Source organism: Homalodisca vitripennis, chromosome 6, assembly GCF_021130785.1.
Source record: "Homalodisca vitripennis isolate AUS2020 chromosome 6, UT_GWSS_2.1, whole genome shotgun sequence".
Taxonomy (NCBI): domain Eukaryota; kingdom Metazoa; phylum Arthropoda; class Insecta; order Hemiptera; family Cicadellidae; genus Homalodisca; species Homalodisca vitripennis.
Genome location: NC_060212.1, coordinates 117,110,670 through 117,136,618, shown reverse-complemented (window position 1 = coordinate 117,136,618; position 25,949 = coordinate 117,110,670). Strand labels below are relative to the sequence as shown.

Genomic DNA, 25,949 nt, shown 5'->3' with positions numbered 1-25,949 from the left:
TTGTATTTATTTTGGCCCACTGTCGAAATTGTGTACCCTTCCAAAACATAACTACAAAAGTTCAGCTCCCAAATTAGTTACATTTTGAAAATTTAAATATGTATAATAAAGAAATATTATATACAATCCTATGCTACGGTTTGCATTACACCAAATTAAATATAGTAAAAAATCATGTTTACAAATAACAGTTGGGTAGTTTTACCTTGAAAATTCTCTTGTAGAGTCCATTGATTTAAAAATAATATCACATAAAAAACACATATCCAGTGTTTCTTTTATCTTGTTTAAGAACCAAATAAATTTGTCATTTATATGGTATTTGGTATATTTTATTTATGACATTTGACTGGTTCTGCACAACAAGATAAACTAAGGTGTATGGAACATATCCCAAGTATAAAACATACTATGTATTTCAGTTAACCAGCTCACTGGGAGGAAGTTCAAGACTAGTGATTTTAATAGGCTGACATGAACAGAGACCAACTCATATCTTGCTACTCCATCAACAGAACAAATAAGAGACAAAATGTTCATAAAATTCCACAGATGACAGTGCGAACTGCCTTTTGCCATACCTTACTTTGTAGCATTGGATGGGTTATCTCTTGCCAAACTAGTGCAAAGATAATACTCTCCATGTATAAGAGGAAGTGATGAATGACACAAACATAATAGTTTTTTATTCAGTATTATTAAAAACAGTTTTTTCCTAGAATCATATTTTACTATAAAGGAATGTTCACTCATTACTCTACAACAGAAAGCTTTCTTATAAGCAGTTATTGAAATAACTCAAATTTAAACTATTTTTCAAAACAAAGTAGTAGTTTCAGTGCAGTACAAAAAGAAACAAATAAAAGAAACTTAGAAGCAATAGAAACTTTTTAAATCAACTTCTACATTTCAGCCAAATTTGTGTCAACTGTTAAATTTAAATCTTCCAGTGCCCTATTTAAATACGTATGACTTTACCACAGAACCAATTAGAGAACAAAAGTTGTTTCAGACCTATACAGTTAACTTGTTCAATTCTAATATCATACATTCTAATATCATACAAATTGAAAGCTATATAACAAATCGTATTTTAATGGTATTTCTTATTCTCTTACAGTTACATATAAAAAAGGATTTTTAAGAAAAGACAAATCTTAAAAGAACAGTAAATTGAAAAACAGTTTTGTAAAAAATAACAAAATACAGAACACTAAATTAGATTTTAAAACACTTTTTAAACAAAAGACAGCTGACTCTGTAACTCTCCAAAATGAGCACAGAACCAACTTTCATTGGACTCAGCTGCTGACCAGCTGAGCGTGTTTGGTTAAACATACCAGGCAATCAACAAACGTAGCAGTGTGCTGGGATACTAAAATCAGAGTTTAGTTAAACCGTTTCAGCAGTCTTATAAATTACATTATATTTTAATGTAGTTTTAATTTTTTCAAAGTAAACAGAGGAAATACTCAAACAAAACAACAATAATTTTATTGTTTGTATTTTTATTCAATATTTACATCAGTATCTTAAAGCACAGTCTTTCACTTTTTAAAGTTAGATCTTAAAAGTACTATAAAGCTAACGTAATTTACAATCTACTTCCACATACTTTTATACAATGGACAATAAATTAATTAGGCTAAAGAAATGATTAAAATCTCAATTCCAAAACTTTATTCGGCTAATTTGTAATATTAAACCCAAAACTTAATATACCAGTAAAATCCAATTTTGGTACAGCAGTGAAGTAGTAATATTTTTTTAAACAACATGAAACATTTTGAAAATTTTTGAAATAACTGATTAATATCATATTCACATGTTCAATGTTTATCTCCTCTTCCTGTCACCACCCATAAGAATGGCCAAAATTCGTATGAAAATATTGATTGTGTCCATGTAGATAGAAATAGACCTGGAAAAATATGAAAAGAGTTAAATATTAATATTAAACAAAATCAGTTACAATAAATAATGCAATCAAGATTATTAACATTACAAGTGGCATTTTGTACATATATATTTATACAAAATCGGACAATTGCAATTGTTTTCATGGTAGCATTTACACAACATTTCTACATAACTTTACCGAAAACAACAAAGTTCTAAAGGGTAGATTGGTACACCATTTCATTCCAATAATGCATGAGTTCAAATAAAAAAAATTCATAACTTTTTTACTTTAGATTTGGACAAAAAGCAGATTTCCTAAAATTTATGTTACAGCCTAAATAATTTTGTGTGTCTCAACAACTGGTTTTTGAGATATCAATATATGTAAATCCCTTGAGAATTTTTCGATTATCATGAACCGGCGAATTAAATGCTGAAATAAGTTCAAACTTGATACGCCATCAATCAATCAATCAATAATATCTTTATTCAAGACATACATAAAATGTACATGAATGCGTCATTCTTAATAAATAAATTCAAGGTGATGTTATATTAGTTGTACATATATACAATCCTTTTAATGTAAATTATTTTCAAAATCTTAACATAGTTAAAAAATAGGTTTAATATTATTTAAATCGATTTTATTACCAAATTATAATTAATTCCACTAGACTTCAGAAATCAAAATCAAAATACATGGCTCTGGGAGTAAAACTCTTCAAAGTTATAACATGATAAATCAATTAAAACAGTTTTAATTTATTTTTGAATCTAACACTATTGTTTTCATTCCTGATGCTACCTGGCAGGTTCCCCATAAACTTGATTCCCATATAAGTTGGGCTTTGCTTAAATTTTTCTTTATTATGTTGTTTTATTACAAAGTTATTTTTGTTCCTAGTATTATAATCATGAACATGTAGTTGTCGTGGTAATTTAGTCTCATTATTTTTTACATATAATACTGTTCTATATAATTATATAGAGGCTGTATACAGTCATAAACTCGAGCTCTTTAAAATATAACTTACATGACTCATCTTTTTTGAGTTTTAGAATCACCCTAATTGCCTCCTTTTGTAGACGTAAAATTTTATTCAGGTTTACAGCACTTGTTCCCCCATACACTTCAATCCCGTATGCGATATGTGAATGAACCATGGCATAGTACACTGATTTCATGGTTTGTTTATTACAAAAAGGTGCTAGCCTTCTTAGTGCAAAAATTCCTGAACCTATTTTGTTACATATTTTTTGTACATGAATGTTCCAATTAAGTGTATTATCCAAATGTAGCCCTAAAAATTTAGTTTCTTTAGCCAGGTTTTTCATATTAATTTTGTTTGATTCAACATTTTTGCAAGTAAACTGTATAAAAGTAGTTTTATTATCATTGAGTAAAAGATTTCTGTTATTTAAATAACTTTTTAACAATGAAACTGATTCATTACATTTCTTTTTAGTTGTACCTAATTCCATATCGGCAATGCACAAGCTTATATCATAAGCATACAAACAAAATTTACTATTCTCAATTATATCATACAGATAATTAGGTAAACACCCCAAGTAGCACAAGAACAGGAAAGGGCCTAATATTGACCCCTGTGGGACAGAGTAGGTCACATTTTTTGTATGAGACCTAACATCATGCTGATTATTTTTATTTAAATACTTAACATTAACAAACTGCTGACGGCCTTCCAAGTACGACTTAATCCAGCTAAGCTCTTTACCAATGATACCATAGCTTTTTAATTTTTCTAGTAATATTTTATGATCAACACTGTCAAATGCTTTGGTCAAATCTAGGAAGGCGCCAACAATGTTGTATCCCTCATCTAAGTTCTCTAAAATGTGTTCAATATAATTTCTTAATGCAGTTAATGTGGATCTATTTTTCCTGTATCCATGTTGATCAATGTCAAGTAATTTATTGTTTTCAAAATAGTCAACTAATTGAATCAGCACACACTTTTCAAATATTTTAGATAATGACGGTTGAATAGCCAATGGTCTGTAGTTAAGAGGATCAGTACAATCCCCTTTTTATGTACTGGTATTACTTTAGAAACTTTTAATTGAGAAGGATATATTCCAGTTATGAGTGATGCATTAATTACATGTAAAAGAGGTTTAATTAGTGGTAATTTCGCTTCCTTAACAATTTTCATGGGTATGTCATCATACCCTGCTGACCACTTAGGTTTTATTGAATCAATTATCTTTTGTAGAGTCTTATCATCAATTGTGTTACAAATAAATCTGGATTCCGTTACTTGCTGTATCGAATCCTCTGTTTGAACATAATTTTTACTTAGATTAGGGATAACATGAGTATCAACCATTTCAACAAAATTGTTATTAAAAATATTTGCAACTTTGTATGGATCCTCTATAAGAATACCATCCTTTTTAAGTACAATATTAGGTGACTGCTTTTCTTTTTTATTTTTTGTTTCACTATTAATGATATTCCAAATTGTTTTGTTAACATTAGTGGACTTTTTTATTTTTACATTGTAATAACTTTTTTAACCATAGAAAATTTCTGATGACAAATAACTTTTTTTTTTTTTTTTTTGATCCAAAATGGTGATTGTTCAAACTTTACAAACAATTGTGTTATTTATAGGCCTATTGAAGTCCAAATTTAGTTTCTTTAGTTTAACTATTTTTAGAGATAATTTTTTAATAAAAAAATACAAAATGGCGGCTAGCGGCTAAACGAGACATTTCTCCACCTATGTTCAGTGGCGTAGCGAAGGGGGGGGTCCAGGGGGTCCGGACCCCCCCCCCCCCGAAATTTTAAGACATTAAAAAATGAAGCATGGAGCAGGAGAAAAAAGGAGAGTTATCATTACTCTTGTCTACAAACATTAAATTGATTGATTTAATTGATGAAAGTGACCATTGTTAAAAATATAATTGTCCTTTCGTTTAAATCATAAAGTATCAAACGATACTTTTGGGCTAGGCTTTTCGGATAGTGTAGTGTAATCACGGTATTTCTATAGGGCGCAGTCACGTGACGGGGCAAAGTAACCTGAACCGTAACACGGCGAACAGTTTAAATTAGCGACCACTTCGTTCAAATTCGTTTTGGGGACGTAAAATGACCGCTTAGAATTAAGTTACGAAGTTGATTTTAGGTGTCATTAAACCGTGTATATAATTATCGAAAAAAATATAAAAAATCACTTTTGGTCGGAAAATACACTTGAAAAACTCTACTGATTAGAACTTCAACTAATTTGGACATCAGTGATTGAGGTAAACGTGGTGTTTTCGGTTGAGTTAGGACGACGATTTTTGTTATCATTAAACTGTACACTGTCCCTATATAATTATCGAGAAAAAAATCACTTCCGGATGGAAAATACCGAGGAAAAGCTCTCTACAGATTCAAGTTTTGACGATGTTGGATTTCACTGGTTGAGTGATTGAGGTAAAATTGGTACTTAGAATTATGTTAGGACGTTGATTTTAGGTATTAATTCAACGCCGACTAATACATATATAATTATCGAGAAACAAAACAATAAAATCACTTCCGGACGGAAAATACCGAGGAAAAGCTCTCTACACATTCAAGTTTTGACGATTTTGGATTTCACTGGTTGAGTGGTTGAGGTAAAAGTGGTACTTATAATTATGTTAGGACGTTGATTTTAGGTATTAATTCAACGCCAACTAATACATATATAATTATCGAGAAACATAACAAAAAATCACTTCAGGACAGAAAATACCGAAGAAAGTTCTCTACAGATTCAAGTTTTGACGATTTTGGATTTCACTGGTTGAGGTAAAAGGGGTACTTAGAATTATGTTAGGACGTTGATTTTAGGTATTAATTCAACGCCAACTAATACATATATAATTATCGGGAAACAAAACAATAAAATCACTTCCGGATGGAAAATACTGAGGAAAAGCTCTCTACAGATTCAAGTTTTGACGATTTTGGATTTTACTGGTTGATTCGTTGAGATAAAACTGGTACTTAGAATTATGTTAGAACATTGATTTTGGGTATCAATTGAACGCCGACTAATAACTACATAATTATCGAATAAAAATTGAAAAATCACTTCCGGTCGGATAATACACCGGAAAAACTCTACTGATAAGAAGTTCTGACTACTTTGGATTTCACTGACTGTGGTATTATTTCATTTTCCTTAGTATATTCCGATCGGAAGTGATTATTTTTGTTTTTCTTTCTTGATAATTATATATTTATTAGTCGGCGTTGAATTAATTCCTAAAATCAATGTCGTAACATAATTATAAGTACTACTTTTACCTCAACCACTCAACCAGCGAAATCCAAAATCGTCAAAACTTCAATCTGTAGAGAGCTTTTCTTTGGTATTTAACGACCGGAAGTGATATTTTTCTCGATATATATATATATAGTTAGTCGAGTACAGTTTAATGATAACAAAAAGTCGTCGCCCTAACGCAATCAAAAATACCACGTTTACCTCAATAACTGAAGTCCGAAGTAGTTGAAGTTCTAATCATTAGAGTTTTTTATGTGTATTTTATTTCCGACCGAAAGTGATTTTTTGATTTTTTTCCGATAATTATGTACTCGTCTACAGTGTAATGATACAAAAAAAATCGTCATTATAAATCATTAATAAATACCTCTATCAGTGAAATCCAAAGCAGCCGAACTTCTAATCAGTAGAGTTTTTCCGGTGCATTTTCCGACCGTTAGTTTGATCTGTACCCGAGTAACGCTAGAAAAGTGCCCACCTTTCCTAAAGGGTTTCGGCCGTCAGTGGCCCAATGTCCCCGAAGGGGTATTTCATTTTCTCCACGGAATATAGTTGTGTCAATTATACACTTGAGTGAAGCTCTGTTTTGTTCTTATTTCTTATCCAGTGAATGCAACATCACATTGGTGCCTTCTACTCGGCCAGAATCGAACTTCGTAAAGTTTCTGTAGCTATACAAGAAAATTTGTGGTACTAGAGTTGCTGTGAGAGTTGAATTTACCTATTACATCTTTCCACTTTCTTTAAGGCATAGTTACTAAAGCTCCATATTTTTACCTTTTACCAGTGAACTCATTGGCAAATAACATACAAAACGTCCCCCAGATCCCCGGTTTCGGACCCCTCCGAAAGAAATTTCTGGCTACGCTACTGCCTATGTTTATATGACATTTTTTGTTTGGAATGATGAATGCTATCACGTACAGAAGTATGTGACACCCTTTTGTAAACTTTCTGTGTATGAAGTCCGTGAAAGCAAGTTGTACATTGGATGCCTATTATAGTTGTGTCCACCAATGACAAACTAATTAATACTTACGCATTGACAGGGTCAAACGGTCTAGCAGAGTACTGAGGATAGGTCTCGGCGGTTCGAATGATGCGTTGCGTGTCGTAGAGCAGGAACCCAGAGAACAGCAGCAAGCCTCCGTACAGAGAGATGGAGTACAGACCAGCTCCAAGAGCAGTTGTGGGTGGCAGAAACATGGAACCTGTCAACATAATTTGTCATCAGAGATTTTCTATGGCTAAAAAAAGTTATTACAATGTAGGATTTTTCTGGACGTTTGCCATTGTTCAGTGATACAACGCACTGGCGCACCCAATGGTGATATTTGAAATATTTGGATGATGATGCTATCTAAATGGGATACAAGCATTCAACGTATTATAAAATACAATGCATAACCTGATAAAAAAATAAAATTCCTTTAAGTAACATTTAAAACTCATCCAAGTTAGAAAATTTGTTTTATTCTATATACAATTACACAGCAGAAATTGTAATTAGTCCAAAATGAACAAATATATCAATAAATAAAATATTGTTATGATACAAGTTATGTTAAATTAATAAAATACATCAATAATTCTGTACCACCCACAGATGTGATATTTTATTAGCTTAGCATTAGGGAAGGTAGGCTTCGGGGGGGCTGGAGAAATATCACTTCTTTCTCTTTTTCTGTCGAGAACGAATTAACCTGTAGAGACTTGAATTTTTGCATCAACATTCACTCTTACATAAACAAGATTTTCAAAAAGTGGGATAAATCATAATACCCTTATTCTTCTTCTAAGGAGCAGCCTATTGCCATGCACTTATGCCTCAAGGGCCTTTTGTGCATCCACAAATATACCATGAGGCCAACCAGTTTACAGTTTCAGCAGTTCTACAAACCGCCGAAAACAACTGATCAGATCCTCCTGGGGAAATTCACCACCCTTGCCCAGACAACCGAAGATGGTGTACCGCTCCCTTGCTATTGCAGGACACTCAAAGAGCAGGTGTTTCCTCCTGCTCATCAAATATTCTACAGAGTGGATCCTCTCGAGCAATGCTGTCTCTATGAAGATGCTTCTTTAGGTAACCATGTCCCATAATCAGACCCATAACCCGAGAAGACACAGATCTACTTAAGGAGAGTAGGTCAGACGGCATCCAGGGTGAAGGCGACTGAAGGACCATTCTGCTCAATCTCCCAACTGGATCTCCACCTTCTCTCATGTTCAGCATGAACCCACTTCGAGTATTAAAAGATTCACACCTAGAAATACCACAGAATGGTTGAGGTCCCATCCTTTTAGACACTGAACCCAAGTTGGCTAGGGCATCAGCTCTTTCATTCCCAGAAATCCCCTCATGATCAGGAACCAAACGAACAGTCACATTGTTGATTCTGCCAAGGGAAGAAACGTCTTGATAGCAATCCCAGACAAGTTTGGAGTTGAATACACAAGAGTTCAACACCTCAAATGCTGCCTGGCTATCTGAACCATGCCCTATCAGGATGTCATTAGGTAACGCCCATAACGTTGAAGCTTAGCCCCCTCTAGCTGGGTTTTATAGCAATGTTTAATAATAAATGTTAGTTTGTTTGTAGTTACCCTCAAGACCAATGCTCATAGAGCATATACCATCATTGAACTCAGTTTTGTCTAAATAGAAATGAAGCTCCACACAAAATTTCAAGTCTATAGGTCAGCTTGTTCTAGAGATATCGACACAGACAGGTAAACAGAAGTTAAATTTCTCCAGCCCCGACTGAAAAGATTCGCTGATGCTCAGACAAAAAAACCACTTACATATTAAAGTATATTTTTATCATGGCTTTTTTGGAAATTTTGTTTCTGGAAACTATTTTACTAAATACAATTCTAATTTCGCCAATAAGTCACTCAAATAACCAAATAATTTATATTATGAGCTTTTCTGGCTGTTTTTCTAACAAATATTTATCATGAAGTACTATCAAGCACCCTAAACTAAAATCTTTATTAACAACAAGAAAATGTTGAACAACAATTTGGGGGGAGTTGGCACATTACAAATTAGTTATTTGTGTTTAATGTGGTTTATTCTACTAATACCTGTGTCCAAAAACATAAATAAAAGTAACATACTCCAAGTATTAATAAGATCCAGTAATTCATGTAAATGTAACAATGATATCACTTTAACACAAAATTAAGTTTTACTGACTTTTCTAAATGCATTTTTGTGTTTGTATACTAACATTAATTTCCATAATCCATTTTCTTGTTACTCTGAAACTTGTGTCACCAAACCTTAACACAATAAAAGCTCATAAGTAGACTGATTTGGAATACTGTGATTAAAGGAGTACTGTTTGATTGGTAAATAATTTTCCCAGTAGGATATTTGCTCAATTTAAGAAATGCCTAGTAAAAACATTTAATATAGACAGCTAGGTTCTCAAAGTTTATTAAGTGTAACCAGCTAAAAACATGTTTACTGAAATTTTACTTTTGAAATAGATAGTAGAACTGTGGGCTGACCTTTTAATGTAACTTAAAATTTTCATACAAATGTAAAACTGTTATTGGTAAAACTTTCAAATACTAACCAAGTGAGGAAACAAATACAACTCCCAGGCCGATGGCAAGTGGACCAGTCATGTTTAGAAACTTGTCACTTGGAGCACACACTGCCACTGCCGACAAGCCACCAACAACACCGGCTGTGTACCTGGTGTCACAACATTTCACTGTAAATATTTACGAATATCTAAATACAAGTAAACAAATACAACTCCCAGGCCGATGGCAAGTGGACCAGTCATATTTAGAAACTTGTCACTTGGAGCACACACTGCCACTGCCGACAAGCCACCAACAACACCAGCTGTGTACCTGGTGTCACAACATTTCACTGTAAATATTTACGAATATCTAAATACAAGTAAACAAATACAACTCCCAGGCCGATGGCAAGTGGACCAGTCATGTTCAGAAACTTGTCACTTGGAGCACACACTGCCACTGCCGACAAGCCACCAACAACACCAGCTGTGTACCTGGTGTCACAACATTTCACTGTTAATTTTTATGAATAGCTAAATACAAGTAAACCAAAATAATTAAAGACTAAATTATTAATAAATTTAAAATAATGTTGTCTTACTGCGGTTGTGTGGCATCTTGGAATAAATCATCACTTTCACTGTCATTTGAAAATCTTTGTACCTTTTCTAGCACTTGATTGTTCAATACTGTTACAATTAATTGTATTTACTCACAAAACTATCTTTGTAAACTAAAGTAATAGCAAGCAAATCAATAACAATGCAGACTACGAATTAGCAGAACGACCACCTGGCCGCAGAAACTGCGACGAGTTTGTAAACAATACACTTTTTTCCGATATTCTAGGTGACTGCCAAAAACATTTCAAATATCATAATCCATAGAGTAAGAAATAAAAACAGGGAAATAGCGAATGACTATCAATGCATAAATCTACATACGTTTTAATGCATTTTTATTACTGTAAAGTTCAGCACAGTCAAAAGATGTTGGCAGTCAAAAGAATTTCATGTGCGACGTCAAATGACGTTGTTGGCATTGAAAGTGTTGAGAACTACATTAACCCATTGCGGATCACTGACTTTTATGCTGGGCTCGTCACGCAGCGGCCGGGCCTAACGTCACGATGACGAGCTCAGGTCGCAAAAGCTAGAGTTTTCAAAAGTTTTATAAATATCCTACAGATCGCAGTTGTATGTTGAAGTTGAAAAATCATTCATATGAGTTTACTCTCTGCTTTTTAGCGCTTCTGATTGGGTGTTTTCCTCAGTTGTTATTATAATACTTTTGAGGTTAGTGACACAACTAATCGATGCAGGTGATCGATGTGTGATAGGTGGGCCCTGGGGACTGAAGCCGAGGCTCTTGTACTGGCTTTATGTTTCCGTGGTCAGACCTGCACTAATGTACGGAGCTGTTGTATGGTGGCCAAAAACGGAGGCCAAGACGGGTGGTAGCTCGTCTGGCGGGTATCCAAAGGATGGCCTGCCTTGCTATCACTGGGGCTTTTCCTAGTGCGCCAGGCGCGGCTCTGGACTGTTGTCTTAATCTCGCCCCCTGGACATTGTCATTCGAGCTATGGCTAGGAGGAGTGCCTACTGTCTTCAGCAGATGGGACTCTGGTTGGGCTGCAGCGGTGGGCACTGCAGAATTAGCACTCTAATACAGGAGGATGTTTTGCACATGATCTCTGATCAGATGCCACAAAAATTTTCCTTTGACAAACCCTTTAGGATTATTTTACCCTCAAGGGATGATTGGTCAGAGGGGAAGAAACCTCTTCCACCAGCGGAGCTCGAATGGTTCACAGACGGCTCCAAAACAAAAAGCGGCACAGGCGCTGGAATTCTGGGAGTGAGACCATGTAGGGAGCTGGTAGTCCCTATGGGTCCGTATCCGACAGTCTTTCAAGCGGAGGTCGCAGCTATTATGGAATGTGCTCGTGAGAATCTTCGTCTGCGATATAGGGGCAAGACGATTAACATTTTCACGGAGAGTCAGGCAGCGCTGATGGCGCTGGATTCTTGCGTGATCAAATCCAAACTGGTTTGGGATTACTATCAGACCGTTTCCTCCCTTGCCAGAATCAACAATGTAACCGTTTGTTGGGTTCCTGGTCATGAGGGGATTCTTGGGAACGAAAGAGCTGATGCCCTGGCCAACCAGGGCTCAGCAACAATTATGACGGGCCCTCAACCGTTCTGCGGTGTTCCAAGGTGTGAATCCTCTAGGGTTGTCTCGAAATGGATTCGCGCGGAGCATGGGAGAAGGTGGAGGTTGCATCCGGGTTTGAGAGTGAGTAGAATTGTATTACAGTCACCTTCCTCCAAGGTGGCTTCGGATCTTCTCTCATGAAACAGATCAATGTCTTCTAAGGTCATTGGTCTCATTACGGGGCATGGTCACCTGAGGAAGCATCTTCACAGAGTTGGCATCCTTCAGGAGGATCCGCTCTGTGGAAGGTGTAATGAGCAGGAGGAGACTGCTGAGCACCTGCTCTTTGATTGCCCTGCAATAGCAAGAGAGCGGTATGCCATCTTTGGTAGTTTGGACAGGGGTGGTGAATTTTCCCAGGAGGACTTGATAGGTTGTTTTCGGCGGTTTGTTGAACTGCTGAAGTTGTAGACTGGTGGGCCTCATGGTGTGTTTCCGGGGTGCGCAAAAAGCCCTTGAGGCTTAAGTACATGGCAGTAGGCCGCCCCAAGGGAAGAAAAAAAAAAAAAAATCGATGCAGACGTACATGTTGGCGGGTTTAGTCTAGACAATAGCCCGGATATTGTAATCGCTTCGCCCGAGCCGCTTTATTTAGGCTATGATTCAGACATCATCCCTGCCACCCCGGAACCTTGCTCGCGTGTTATCGTTCCTACATCATGGATACCCCAGTAGGCCCATGTTCCATCTGAACGAATACCTTCACAGCTGAATCTAGTATACAATAGTGCACGATACGATGTGGCGCACAATTGCTGTTCGTGCAGCTACTGACCATAAATTAATTTGTGCCCGCGCGCCAAAACAATACGATCCGCAATGGGTTAAACCTCAAGCACTTTTATTACCTTATTTTTAGTTGGTAGAATAATAGGGTATATTTTTTAAAGATAAAATTAATACACATCTAAATGTTAAAAAAAAATATTTTTATAGTTTATTACACAAACTCTCAAACCTGTTCAACATCATTTTTTTAAATAATATTTTGAAAAAAAAAAATTGAAAAAAATAACCTACTGTGCTTCAATGCATATTAATAATATCTCTGAAATAAGACATGTTCCATAACGCTACAATACAAAATAAGGGTTTAAAAGTGGACAAGGTTAAAAATTATGGGGAAAACAATAGTTTGTTTCACTACATTCCGACTCACCATGCAGCTCGGATAGCAAGCGGGCCAGCCAGTAGACACATGGGGGCGATGACTGCCCCGATCACTCCAGTGTGCACCATCCATGCCAGCTGTTTAGTGCCGAACCCAGGTTGGTACGGGATGCTGCGGGCAACCATCCCGGATCCGATCATTGCTGCCATGGTTCCTGCGATTGCCTGCATTACAGGTAATACAAAATTGATATCACATTTTATTTGAAAGTAACTTTGTACAAGAAGAACTACCATATAAAGTTTGAAAAGTACTTTGAACGGCGGAATAGATATTTTAACCACATGTCATAAACATCTATAAAACTTTAATTCGTAACTAGAGCAGAAACTGGTCTAGCCTGGTTATTTTATATGATTTTTTTCAGAGTAAATTTTCATCTACTTGTAAATTAAGATATTCAACACCTTGTTACTTTGTGTTTCTAGACTGCAATTGCAATGGTCACCTTAACAGCTTATCTTGTGATATTTTAAAGGGTCCATAAATGTGAAATGTTTCAAGACAGTGAACAATTATTTAAAAACATATTTTGGTGCATTTAGTTCTAGTTTAGAACCATAGGCTAAGATAATTAGGATTAGGGTCTTGCTGCGTTACATTCCTCAGAAAAAGATAGGCAAGTTAACAAATTATCGTACACCACGTAGGAAGGGTTGATTTAATGTGAACTGGAGCTGATTCAACGTTCACAAACTATCGTAGTTTTTTAAAAAGTGCTTAGCTTGTACTTCTTATTTTCTATGTCTATATTCATACTTTTCCACCTATATTGGCTGCACTTATGTGCGAATATCTGTTGCTTGATGGTAACCAGACAGACAATTGCTAACTTTTGTTGTGTAGTTACATAAATATGTCCTCTAAAATAATATGTGTATCTTGTGATCTTAAATGTTTTTTATCAAGGCTACGAATGCTTTTAAAGTTTAGCTGATCAATCTTACTGACCACACTTACTTCAACAGTAACAAAACTAAACCAGTTAGTGTATTTTATATTCTTGGTTACACATAACACAGTAATCTGTAACTGTTTTTAAATCAGGAAGTTTGTTAAGTATGTAGTAATACGTATAGAAATAACCAAATTCAATAACTAGTAATTTTATAATAGTGGTAATTTGGAAGAGTCTCTTGAGATTTTCTCACAAGCATTGGAGATGGTTCCTACATGGAGCAGCCTGTAATATTAATAGGTAACATAAATATTGACTGTCTAACCGTAAATCTAGAGGAGACAAAATTAGTGGAAATGTTAAGGAGCCACAATATGACTAGAGTTCCATCCACACACAAAACTCCAATATCCCAATTGTCAATTGATTGTGTATGTACTAACACAGAAGAGGAGGAAGTCTCTATTGAAATTTTAGATGTCGGATGATCAGATCACGCAACTCAGATTTGCTATGTCAATGTTCAAAGAAGTGAAAAGCCATCTTTGTTTTTTGAAAGAAAAAAATGTATTCAATACTAAAGTAAAGCAAGCATGGAAACATGGAATGAACTGTACACTGCAACTGACATAGACACTGCGTAAAGGTTTTTTTTTAATTGATTTAAAATCTTGTATTTAACATATATTTAAGATTCTAAAAGAATTTTACAGATAAAGATTATTATTTACTGTTATATATAACAGACCAGATCTTACCAAAAATGAGTTCTGACTCATCAGTCTAATCATAGTGGGTGAACGGAAACAAGCGACTGCACTAGCAGCTGTCAGGACTATGGAGCCTCCAAGGTAAGCATAAGTAGCCTTCACTCTCTCCTTCACGTACTCTGGCCACATCCTACACAAAATTAAGTTATGCTTATCAATTTGATCATAGTGAGTGAATGGAAGCAAACAACTGCACTGGTAGCTATCAGGATTATGGAACTTCTAAGGTAAATGTAGCCTGAAAGAAAAAGGAAACTTCCAAGAAGTAGCCTTCACTGTCTCCTTCACGTAATCTGGCCACATCCTACACAAAATTAAGTTATGCTTATCAATTTGATCATAGTGAGTGAATGGAAGCAAACAACTGCACTGGTAGCTATCAGGATTATGGAACTTCTAAGGTAAGTGTAGCCTGAAAGAAAAAGGAAACTTCCAAGAAGTAGCCTTCACTGTCTCCTTCACGTACTCTGGCCACATCCTACACAAAATTAAGTTATGCTTATCAATTTGATCATAGTGAGTGAATGGAAGCAAACAACTGCACTGGTAGCTATCAGGATTATGGAACTTCTAAGGTAAGTGTAGCCTGAAAGAAAAAGGAAACTTCCAAGAAGTAGCCTTCACTCTCTCCTTCACATACTCCGGCCACATCCTATACAAAATTAAGTTATGCTCATCAATTTGATCATAGTGAGTGAATGGAAGCAAACAACTGCACTGGTAGCTATCAGGATTATGGAACTTCCAAGGTAAGTGTAGCCTGAAAGAAAAAGGAAACTTCCAAGAAGTAGCCTTCACTCTCTCCTTCACGTACTCTGGCCACATCCTATACAAAAATGAGTTCTTGCTCATCAGTCTATCCATATTGGGTGAACGGAAGCAAGCAACTAAACTAGCAGGTATCAAGACTATGAAATTTCTTCCAGTTTTTAAATATTATAACAAAAATATTTTCATGCAGCTTTTATGTAAAAACGTTACATTAAGGTACTAATAAGAGAACTGTGACAGTTTGAATATTTTGACCAATAACAGTTTTTTGAGCGCAGCGAATGAACAACGCAACCAATCATTAATCACAACTTTGTCAATTCAACTTTGCTGTATCTCTTATATTTCCAAGATCTTTCATGTGCATAAAACTTGGAACACACTATATATAATATCATATTCCCTGAAAACGCCATAGTTTCATCAATTTTGTGGCAATAAAAAAAAATGTCATTTTACTGTTTTTTTTTATAAACCATCTGTATATACTTATGCACCTAGTCATCATCATCATCATCAGACGTTTCCGTTATCACGACTCACGACGACCCGTGATAACGGAACGACGATGCACCTAGTAGAAATGTTAAAAATAAAATATACAGGATGTAATCTCACATTAAAAATGGATGAGCATTTAATGGAAACATCAACTAAATATTTGTATCTACCTTACATTGGAACGGTTTTCAATCAAATATAATTTGGTAAAGTGGATTTCTTCAACATGACTGAAAACTATTTTACTATACTAACGAAGTTCTAGTAACTATAAGTTCTCTGCCAATTCAAAGCTTACCACTTTGGTTTCTACCATTTTATGAATATATGAAATAAATCTAAACTATAAAAAATGTATGATGATGAGCTATCTGTACAAATTGAGAAATAGCTGAGCTGGTGGTGCGGAAGGGACCAGTCAGCTGTGGTTACTATTCAGACATGTACGCTTCTTTCCACCTTGAATTGCAAGAGCACTTTATAAATTTTACTTAAGTAGGCACTCGCATTCTGAGCCAGAATTTTATTCAACAAAAATTAAGACTTCTCAGATTTACTAGTTGCAAATGTTAGATCCAAGTAGAGCCTTCTAACGAGTGCCTAATAGGCTTTATTCAACTCATCCTATATCTTTACAAGAACCCACTTCCTACAACACCAATTTTTATTTCCATTAATTTAGTAATACGAGTGATTTTTCTCCTACTATCAAAGTCAATGTCTCTTCCCCGTACCACTCCAACTGTCAATTTAAATTTATAAATATAAATGATTTCAACAACTTTACTAACATTGACGTGACATTAATAATTGTTAGATACATAGTATATACATATATCTCAATTCATTTACAGGTTCTTAAAATTAAGCAACCTATATTAACAAGAATAACAATACAAATATGATCATACTGAAGACACAGGTATTTTTCAAATATTTAAGAATGACATGAATACTTACATGGATTGATCAATGGCTCCTGGTCTACTTGCTAGGCCGAGACCATAGAAGCAAAGAGCTCCTAGTCCGACAACTGCACCCCCAGCCACGGCAGCTCGACCAATGGCAAAAGCTGAAATTGCATATCATTTCATTTTAATTTCTTAATTTAGAGCCTAAACCTTGCCAAGCCAACATAATTTCTTGGCAAGTCTACAAAGATAAACAACAATTTAAAATGCACTCTTAATAATTTGTATTTAGGGTGCTTTATATAAGGTGCCCCAAATCAATTGCAAGATTATCGTACAATAATTAACTAAATAGTTTTCCAGCAAAACCAATCCTTTGTAAGAACAGTTTTAAAATATTTTCATGCAGTTTACAAAATAGATGTACTAAAATCTCTAAGTCTGGGATTCGATTTTGGAGTTTTTCAAATCTGAACATATAATACTATACATCATTTTAAAAATTTTCATAATCCAAATACTTCAGTGCACTGCAATAGAAAATTTCCAATTATATGTAAAAATATGTCAATTTCTATGTGTTCTTTCAATTAGTAGACCCTAGAAGGTAGTTTTCAATGTAAGTCTGCTTATGTTCCTTTAAACCGTAAAAATTCCTGGTTTTCAGCCCTATTAATTTAAACTAAAATTATTTAAAGTTTACATATATGTTACTTAAAATAAATAAAAGATATTCATATTTTGACTTTTCTATATATATATATATATATATATATATATATATATATATATATATATATATATATATGTAAATATTATGAACTGTTAAAAATACTTACAGTAATGTGTATTTTTGTTCATGGCAAAATTTGCTACAAGTAGGCTATTCTAGATGTTGTATCTCTGGTATATTTAGTATTATACAGGGTGTCAATTAAGTCTGGAACCTCTTTTTTAATTTTTGAACCATAATAGAAAGAAATACCAAAGTTCACACGTGATTACTGGTGATAGTAACGCACACATCTGTCCAATTACCGACCGGATAATCCCTTTGGGGGACGGTCCACAAGGAGTCAGACAAAATTCTTAAATAGCAGCATAGGTCAAGTTTGGTATCAAATTAAAGGTCTTACTTAGCAGAGTACAATGCCGCAAACCGGACTTAAAAAGGTGGATTCATTCAGTAGTTATAGCTATTTGAATTTTAAAACAATTGAACAATGTAAATTATTAAGTATTACAAGTAAACACCAATTTTTAAGTACCTGTGATCAAAGTAAGTGTTCAAAATGTTCCCCTCCCATCATCTGACAATGTAGTAATCGAAGCCAGGAATCAATAATTATTACCAATAACACAACTACTGTTAGAATGTGAAAGTGGCAGATTGAGTCATACACAGCATCCACAGAAACTTAACGTTTGGGCAGGTATTATAGGAAACCAAATTATGGGCCCATTATTTATCAATGGTAATTTAAATGGTGACTCGTATCTAGCAAAGCTCCAAAATGAGATAATTCCTGCACTACAAGCTGCTCTTGGTCGACAATTTCAAAGAATTTATTTCCAACAAGATGGCGCGCCACCACACTTTGCTCTCCTTGTTAGAGAATACCTGGATACAATATTCCTTCACAGATGGATTGGAAGACATGGTGCAGTAGAGGGCCTGCTCGTTCCCCTGATTTATCTCCGCTGGATTTTTTTCTTTGGGGATACCTCAAAGATAAAGTTTATCGTACTAAGCCTCGAGATTTGGCGCACCTAAGAAATCTCATAGTCCAAGAAGCTCAAGATATTCCTCGTGACTACCTTCAAAATGCAGTGGATGGCTTTTACAACCACCTAGGACATTGCCAGACGATGGTAGGGGAACATTTTGAACACTTACTTTGATCACAGGTACTTAAAAATTGGTGTTTACTTGTAATACTTAATAATTTACATTGTTCAATTGTTTTAAAATTCAAATAGCTATAACTACTGAATGAATCCACCTTTTTAAGTCCGGTTTGCGGCATTGTACTCTGCTAAGTAAGACCTTTAATTTGATACCAAACTTGACCTATGCTGCTATTTAAGAATTTTGTCTGACTCCTTGTGGACCGCCCCCCAAAGGGATTATCTGGTCGGTAATTGGGCAGATATGTGCGTTACTATCACCAGTAAGCACGTGTGAACTTTGGTATTTTTTTATATTGTGGTTTAAAAATTAAAAAAGAGGTTCCAGACTTAATTGACACCCTGTATAAAAAGTAAGAAAAAATTTCAATTATACACATTTTCAGAGAAGATATATGACAAAATTGTATTAATATAACCGTTAAACATTATATATTTCTGTCTTTAGGATAGAATATAATTTCCAACAATTTGGCTATTCTGAATTTTGAATGTGTAATATTTCAAATACATGTGTATGGTTTTTTGCAAATTTCTTTACTTTTTTATTTCTAAACTAAAAATTTTGTTTTTCTGACTTCATAGCTACACAGTCTGAAAGCACAGTTCTTTGCAAAAAAAAGTGGTACATAACACTTTATATTTAAGTTACTATTTAGATTTATTATGCATTTTACTAGGAGTAGAGCCTGTAAACCTCACAAAACAGGTATACATTACACAAAATTATACAGACGCTCAGAGGGTTAAGCATATGCCCATTTGCTTCAAACACAGGGGTCCAGGCAGAGCAGACCCCCTGATATTATAGGTACTTTATGGGGTAGTTAGTTTAATGCAGGTTTTTCAGGCAATTGCATGAACCATAACCAGACAATTTAGTAACGCACTTAATAATAAGTAACCAAATTTGATCACAACATTTGTAAAAATAATAATTTGAGCAGTATGTTTTTAGCACAAACAACATCTACATTACTACAAAATTTCATAAAAAATAAAAAACATTAGACCCAAATTAAACAACTGACTGAATACAAGCTAATTTAAAAATTATATTATACTCATATAAACTATAATTTGAATAAAAACCACTTACGTGCACCCTCAGTGGGTTGCATAGCGATTTCTTTCAGTGTTCTCCTCCTTCTCCCAGTCCTAGTAAAAGGGTCTCGGCCCTCATTGGTAAAGCTCCGCCACAACTGGATCCTCAGAGGCGCAGGACAAGCTGGCGAGTGGGAGGTGGTGATCAGTGATGTCTTGGCCAATGGCAATGATGCACGGCAAACTCTTGCCACGGACAACATCATTGGGCCTGCAAACAAACAGTACAAAATAAAATTTACTTCTTGGCATGAAACTAAGTCTAATATATTTAAATACGCTCCAAACATAGCACTATTGAAAAGTATTCTACTCTCCTGGTCATACCATTACTGATCAAGATTATATTTCACATTTAAGGTATTCATTAAAACTTCAAAAAACAAAAATGTAGGTAGTTGACTTACTTCATAAGTTTTATATGACGATTGACGATTTTATTGAAATTAGTATCTATTCTGATTCAAATAGGTCATTCAAATAAATCATTCTATACAAATTTACTTTTTTATACAGCTTCACTATAGTACAGTCTTAAAATTCTATGGGCCTAACGTAATTAAATTTAACATTATAGTTCCAAATTAATTCAAACAAAGTTTAATATGTGTATGGTGAGTAATGGCCACTAAAGTTGGGAAATACTGTTATTTGTCAATAACCTATTACAAAATAATGTGTTGAGGTATTACATTATATAACCTGTTATCAGTGTTTTCCTGACCTCAGATCACGTCCTAGATCGTCCAACTTCTCCGATGTCAGATCACGTTGTGTGATCAAGGACGTGATTTAAGGTCAGGAAAATACCACCCACCAAAATATAGTATAGTTCAATTCAATTCAAAATAGTATAGATATAATAAATAATAGAGATATAATAAATAATATCTAAATAGTAGAGTTGTACCCAAATTCAAGCTCAGATCACGTGACCGTTTGTAAATGTTATTTTAATTTTATATATTTATTATGTATATGTATAGTCTAATAACCAATAGTACATAAAAACTTTATAGTACCCACTTTGTGTTATCAGTCTATGTTACATTGTAGTGAGTTAGATTTTTGTATACTAACATGTTAGTATAGGCCTCTAGAGGCCATTACCCAAATACCAAACCAGGGTTCCACTCAATCTTAATCATCAAATTCACAGCTCTTTCACAGTTTTTATGGTACAAAAATAGTAATTTCACGGTCGACAGTTTTTATTAACATTATGAATAAAAATAGAAAAAGATAGTGTTTTCACTATGAGTGACTGATTTCAGTATCTAGCGTAAAAACGCAATATGAGCGCGAGAAGTGCCCTAGGCCTCGACACTTTGGCGTCTATTGCCGGTTCTCGCGTCTAAACTCAGCTTGAATACAGGTGTTTCATTTTCATATGCGGCAAAATGGTGAAACTATTTAAAACTTTTCCTTATCTCACTAATGATCTCGACGAATTTTGAAGAAACGGATTTTTGCGTTTAAAACATAGGAACTGATTTCAAGTCTTGGCTAAGAGACAAGCAGGAGGTGGTGTGTGTCCAATGATATGGTTTATTAAATAATGAGCATAAAGGGGATACATTTGCCACTTGTATCATATCAGAGCTCTTACTACTAATCGGCCTATAGAAGTGGTTCACATGAACGAAAATTGCGCAAGCTTAATCACGGTAACTCGAGACGATCGGTCTTGGCGCGATTTAGACAGGTCACAAAACACTGATGGAATGCAGATAAAAGCTGTTGGATGTGGCAGCGATATTGCAAGATCCTTTTGGACGGCTAACGCAAGTTTTGACGTTTGCGATTCAAGTTCCCCCGGCTCACTCAGTAGTAGTCTCTTGATGAAACAGCATCATTGAAGAATATTTTTAAAATGCTTTGCTTTTTCGTGATTTAAGGTGATGCAGAAGAGACTAAAGAGTGGCAAAACAGTTTAGAGTTTATTAACATCTTGAGTTCCAGGTTTCTTTATCAATTTAGATTTATCTAATGCTACTGCACTCAAAACTGAGGCAAGACGGTAGAAATTTAAAAAAAGTTATTACTCTTCCTCTTATTCTCTTTGTGAAGATCCTCGCACAGGCCAGTGGCCCATGATGACAGACAGAATAAGGCTTACAAGGGGATCAGCCAATCCTTGTTTCTTGATTCCACAACATTTCCTTGAACTCACACCGTATTTTTAACAGTAAAACATTGTTAATGTCATCAGAACTGAAATAAAACACACTTGTATTCAAGCTGAGATGAGATGCGAGAACTGCCATAAATGCAGAGTACTTGGCCACTACACTAACTCGTGACGCGTTTTGGCACTAAACACTGAAATAAGCCACTCCGTGTGAAAGCATCGATGCTCACACACTGTTTCCAATCTCAAGAATTACCAATAAAAAATTCCTCGATGCATATGAAACAATTTTTATAAAAAAGGACCAAAATAATCTAGTAAACAACGAACCTGGGCCTTTTCAAAATTCACCGTTACTTTATTTGATCTAAGTAAAGATCAACTTTATTTTTTTAATATATACATATAACATACTGTCCTGTCATAGAATATTATCTCTTTGTATTTTTAATGACATGTTTTTATTTAGTACAAAATTGTTTATGTTACTATTGTTATTATTACTTTTATTCAGTTGTGTGGGTCCGAAGATGTTCTCATTGAGTACGAAAGGCCTCACAAAAATAAAAACTTATATTATTGGAGAGTTTGTTTAAATTAATATATAATTCCCAATAAGAAAAGAGCTTCAAGAATGTATTCAGTTAAAGTTTATTTTTCACTATAAAAAGCTTTTTTAAATTCTTTTCAAAACATTAATACTTTAATGATAAAAGCCATTTAAAACAATGCAAAATCATGTGTAATATAACAATAATTACTAAAACGAAACTCAAAACATAAACATAACCTTATTCAGGCAATTTTGAAACAAACACCACAACAAAGATGGGCACTGCAGAATTAGCACTCTGATACAAGAGGATGTTCTGCACATGATCTCTGATCAGATGTCACACAAATTTTCCTTTGACAAACCCTTTAGGATTATTTTACCCTCTAGGGATGATTGGTCAGAGGGAAGGAAACCTCTTCCACCAGCAGAGCTCGAATGGTTCACAGACGGCTCTAAAACAAAAAGAGTGAGACCATGTAGGGAGCTGGTGGTCCCTATGGGTCCATATCCGACAGTCTTTCAAGCGGAGGTCGCAGCTATTATGGAATGTGCTCGTGAGAATCTTCGTCTGCGATATAGGAGCAAGACGATTAATATTTCCACCGACAGTCAAGCAGCGCTGATGGCACTGGATTCTTGCGTGATCAAATCCAAACTGGTTTGGGATTGCTATCAGGCCGTTTCCTCCCTTGCCAGAATCAACAATGTAACCGTTGTTGGGTTCCTGGTCATGAGGGGATTCTTGGGAACGAAAGAGCTGATGTCCTGGCTAACCAGGGCGTGATCTCTCATTAAACAGATCAATGTCTTCTAAGATTATTGGTCTCATTACGGGGCATGGTCACCTGAGGAAGCATCTTCACAGAGTCAGCATCCTTCAGGAGGATCCGCTCTGTGGTAGGTGTAATGAGCAGGAGGAGACTGCTGAGCACCTGCTCTTTGATTGCCCTGCAATAGCAAGAGACCGGTATGCCATCTTTGGTAGTTTGGACAGGGGTGGTGAATTTTCCCAGGAGGACTTGATAGGTTGTTTTCGGCGGTTTGTTGAACTCCTGAAGTAGTAGACTGGTGGGCCTCATGGTGTTTTTCCGGGGTGTGCAAAAAGCCCTTGAGGCTTAAGTGCATGGCAGTAGGCCGCCCCAAGGGAAAAAAAAAAATAAAAAGTCTTCATGGACGCTCGGAAGTGACTGTCAACACTTTTTTTATTAATTTTAATATCTAATATAGCTTGGAAATATTTTGAATTAACAAAAACGCAGTTATATAACCTCAAAAACGCTCTGCTATTCTTCTCGACACAGCGATCGCGATCGAACTGAGAAAGTATTTTAGTTAGTTGTTTCGTCACATAACAGCGTTTAAAAGTTGAAATAACAGTTGAAAGGTTAGTTTAGTTAATGTACTGTATTGGCATTTTGTATGATATTATTCAGTATGGGATAAGTTATAGAGGTACTACAAATTGAAATAGAAATCGTCTTGTTCCGAGACTCCAGCACTCTTCGCGTAGGAACGTGTCGTCTCAGAGCGAGACTCTCGGCACTCAAGCGTGATTTTAAAATCGTTTCGTAGCGAGATCCCTGGCACTCAAAGGGTTAATTTGTAAATTATATTATTTATAAGTACATTAATTTCTAAGATTGAAAACTAGCCAACCATATTGTTCTTTGAAATATCTATTACGTTATTTGGTCCGACATTTTGCTTTCAATCCTTTGGTTTGGTCGTGAATGTTGATTATTCCATATCATTGGATAATCATCATTCGATTGTATTGGTAGCCGCTTATACTTCAGCCCTAAGTTTGAGCAACATAGTACTTTTAATTATCAGAATACACATATCTGACAGCATTTAAATTGTTCTCATCGTGATTTAATATCATCGATCATTCGAGTGTTCTAAGATGCTTATCAAACTGCAGCCAAACTATACTGTTTCTTGAAATACCTATGATATATAATTTGGGTAGTTATATCAAGGATTCAGCACTCATGGGTATCAATTTACAATAACGTGACCATGGAAAGGTATGTTCATTTTTTTTTCCTGAAAAACTACAATTTTTTCCTGAAAACAATAGTGAAGAAAAAATTCGTTAGCAACGAAAATCAAAGGAGTTACGATTTTTTGAAATCCTCTGATAACTCTGTTTTTGACAGTACCTCTGGCAATTTTACTGAAATGATGACGTTAATCCTGTCAACGATGCCTGCCCGCTGCGCAGTGCTGCGCACTGCTTGCTCTTTTAGAAAAAAAATTAACTCGAGCTTGCAAAAGTCGAATCCCAGATCACGTGATGCCACTGATCCTTAACCCTCCAAGTGTTGTTCGACAAAATTTTGTCGGTTATTTTCCATTCTTAATGCAATAATGCCTGAAAGGCATAAATATAATACAATGATATACTTTCCCCCCAGTTTATATGCACCTGTGATAATAATACTTGGCTATAAATGCCCAACCCATGAAAAAAAGTCCATTTTTCATGGTCACGGTATTGTAAATAAATACCCACTCATGAATATCAATGAGTCGATAATCATCTTTGTTTCAATAATCATGAATATTGATAATTTGCTTATAATACTGCAACCTAATGAAACATTGACAAATTGTATGAAGGGGTAAAGTAAAGGATTACCTGCATGTCTACTGAAGACTATAGCTTATTGATTTGCAATTTGTCAGATTACTAGACTGAACCTAGGATACTGGCAACAACAAAAACTAGCCTTAAACTTAAGGCCTTCAAATAAACCATGGATATAATATAATTAAGTAAAAGTAAAAATAAAACTGAGGAGAAAATATTAAACAGCACTTTCCAATCTTCAAAATAATAATTACTTACTAAATGGCCTCCTCCGAATTACAAAAGTTGGATAGACTGATCCTTTGGGTCTGCTTCTAAGTTGCCAATTAGTCTAAATTACCTTCTTGTCGCACTTTTAATTGAACTAATCGTGACAAATGAATGAACTTCGCCAGATACCGAATCGTATGACGACACTTCTAGAACTCTTACTAAAAAACGATAGACACTAAATTTGCAACTATTTCATCATCCGTCAACAAACAACACTGATTTTTTTTCAAAGAATACAAAAAAAAACATATGCTTTTTTCGGCTTGGTATTTATACCACTTAGCCATAATATAAGTACTGTATGTGGTTTTCTAAATTTAATTCGCATCAGTAGTTGGGTATTTATGAGTACATGTTTACACTTTATCGTTCTTTCCATACTCAATTATAGTCAAGTAAAAT

The 25,949-nt window shown here is 35.0% G+C and overlaps 1 protein-coding gene across 1 annotated transcript; it reads right to left on the bottom strand.

The window, feature by feature from the left end:
- Nucleotides 1-1,487: 1,487 nt before the first annotated feature.
- Nucleotides 1,488-25,770, bottom strand: LOC124364791 (growth hormone-inducible transmembrane protein-like). Its single transcript, XM_046820543.1, has 8 exons — nucleotides 25,533-25,770; nucleotides 19,987-20,202; nucleotides 17,029-17,140; nucleotides 14,785-14,926; nucleotides 13,117-13,292; nucleotides 9,785-9,906; nucleotides 7,237-7,408; nucleotides 1,488-1,921 (listed from the first exon to the last, which is right to left on the bottom strand). The coding sequence occupies exons 2-8, from the start codon at nucleotides 20,195-20,197 to the stop codon at nucleotides 1,837-1,839; spliced, it is 1,020 nt and encodes a 339-aa protein (XP_046676499.1). The 5' UTR covers nucleotides 20,198-20,202; nucleotides 25,533-25,770; the 3' UTR covers nucleotides 1,488-1,836.
- Between the last annotated feature and the right edge of the window lie 179 nt (nucleotides 25,771-25,949).

Coding starts and splice junctions, on each gene's coding strand:
- LOC124364791 (XM_046820543.1), bottom strand. CDS start 20,197: ATGATGTTGTCCGTGGCAAGAGTTTGCCGTGCATCATTGCCATTGGCC. Junction 17,141..19,986: donor GCAACCCACTGAGGGTGCAC/GTAAGTGGTTTT, acceptor ATGCAATTTCAG/CTTTTGCCATTGGTCGAGCT. Junction 13,293..14,784: donor TGAGTCAGAACTCATTTTTG/GTAAGATCTGGT, acceptor CCTGTAATGCAG/GCAATCGCAGGAACCATGGC.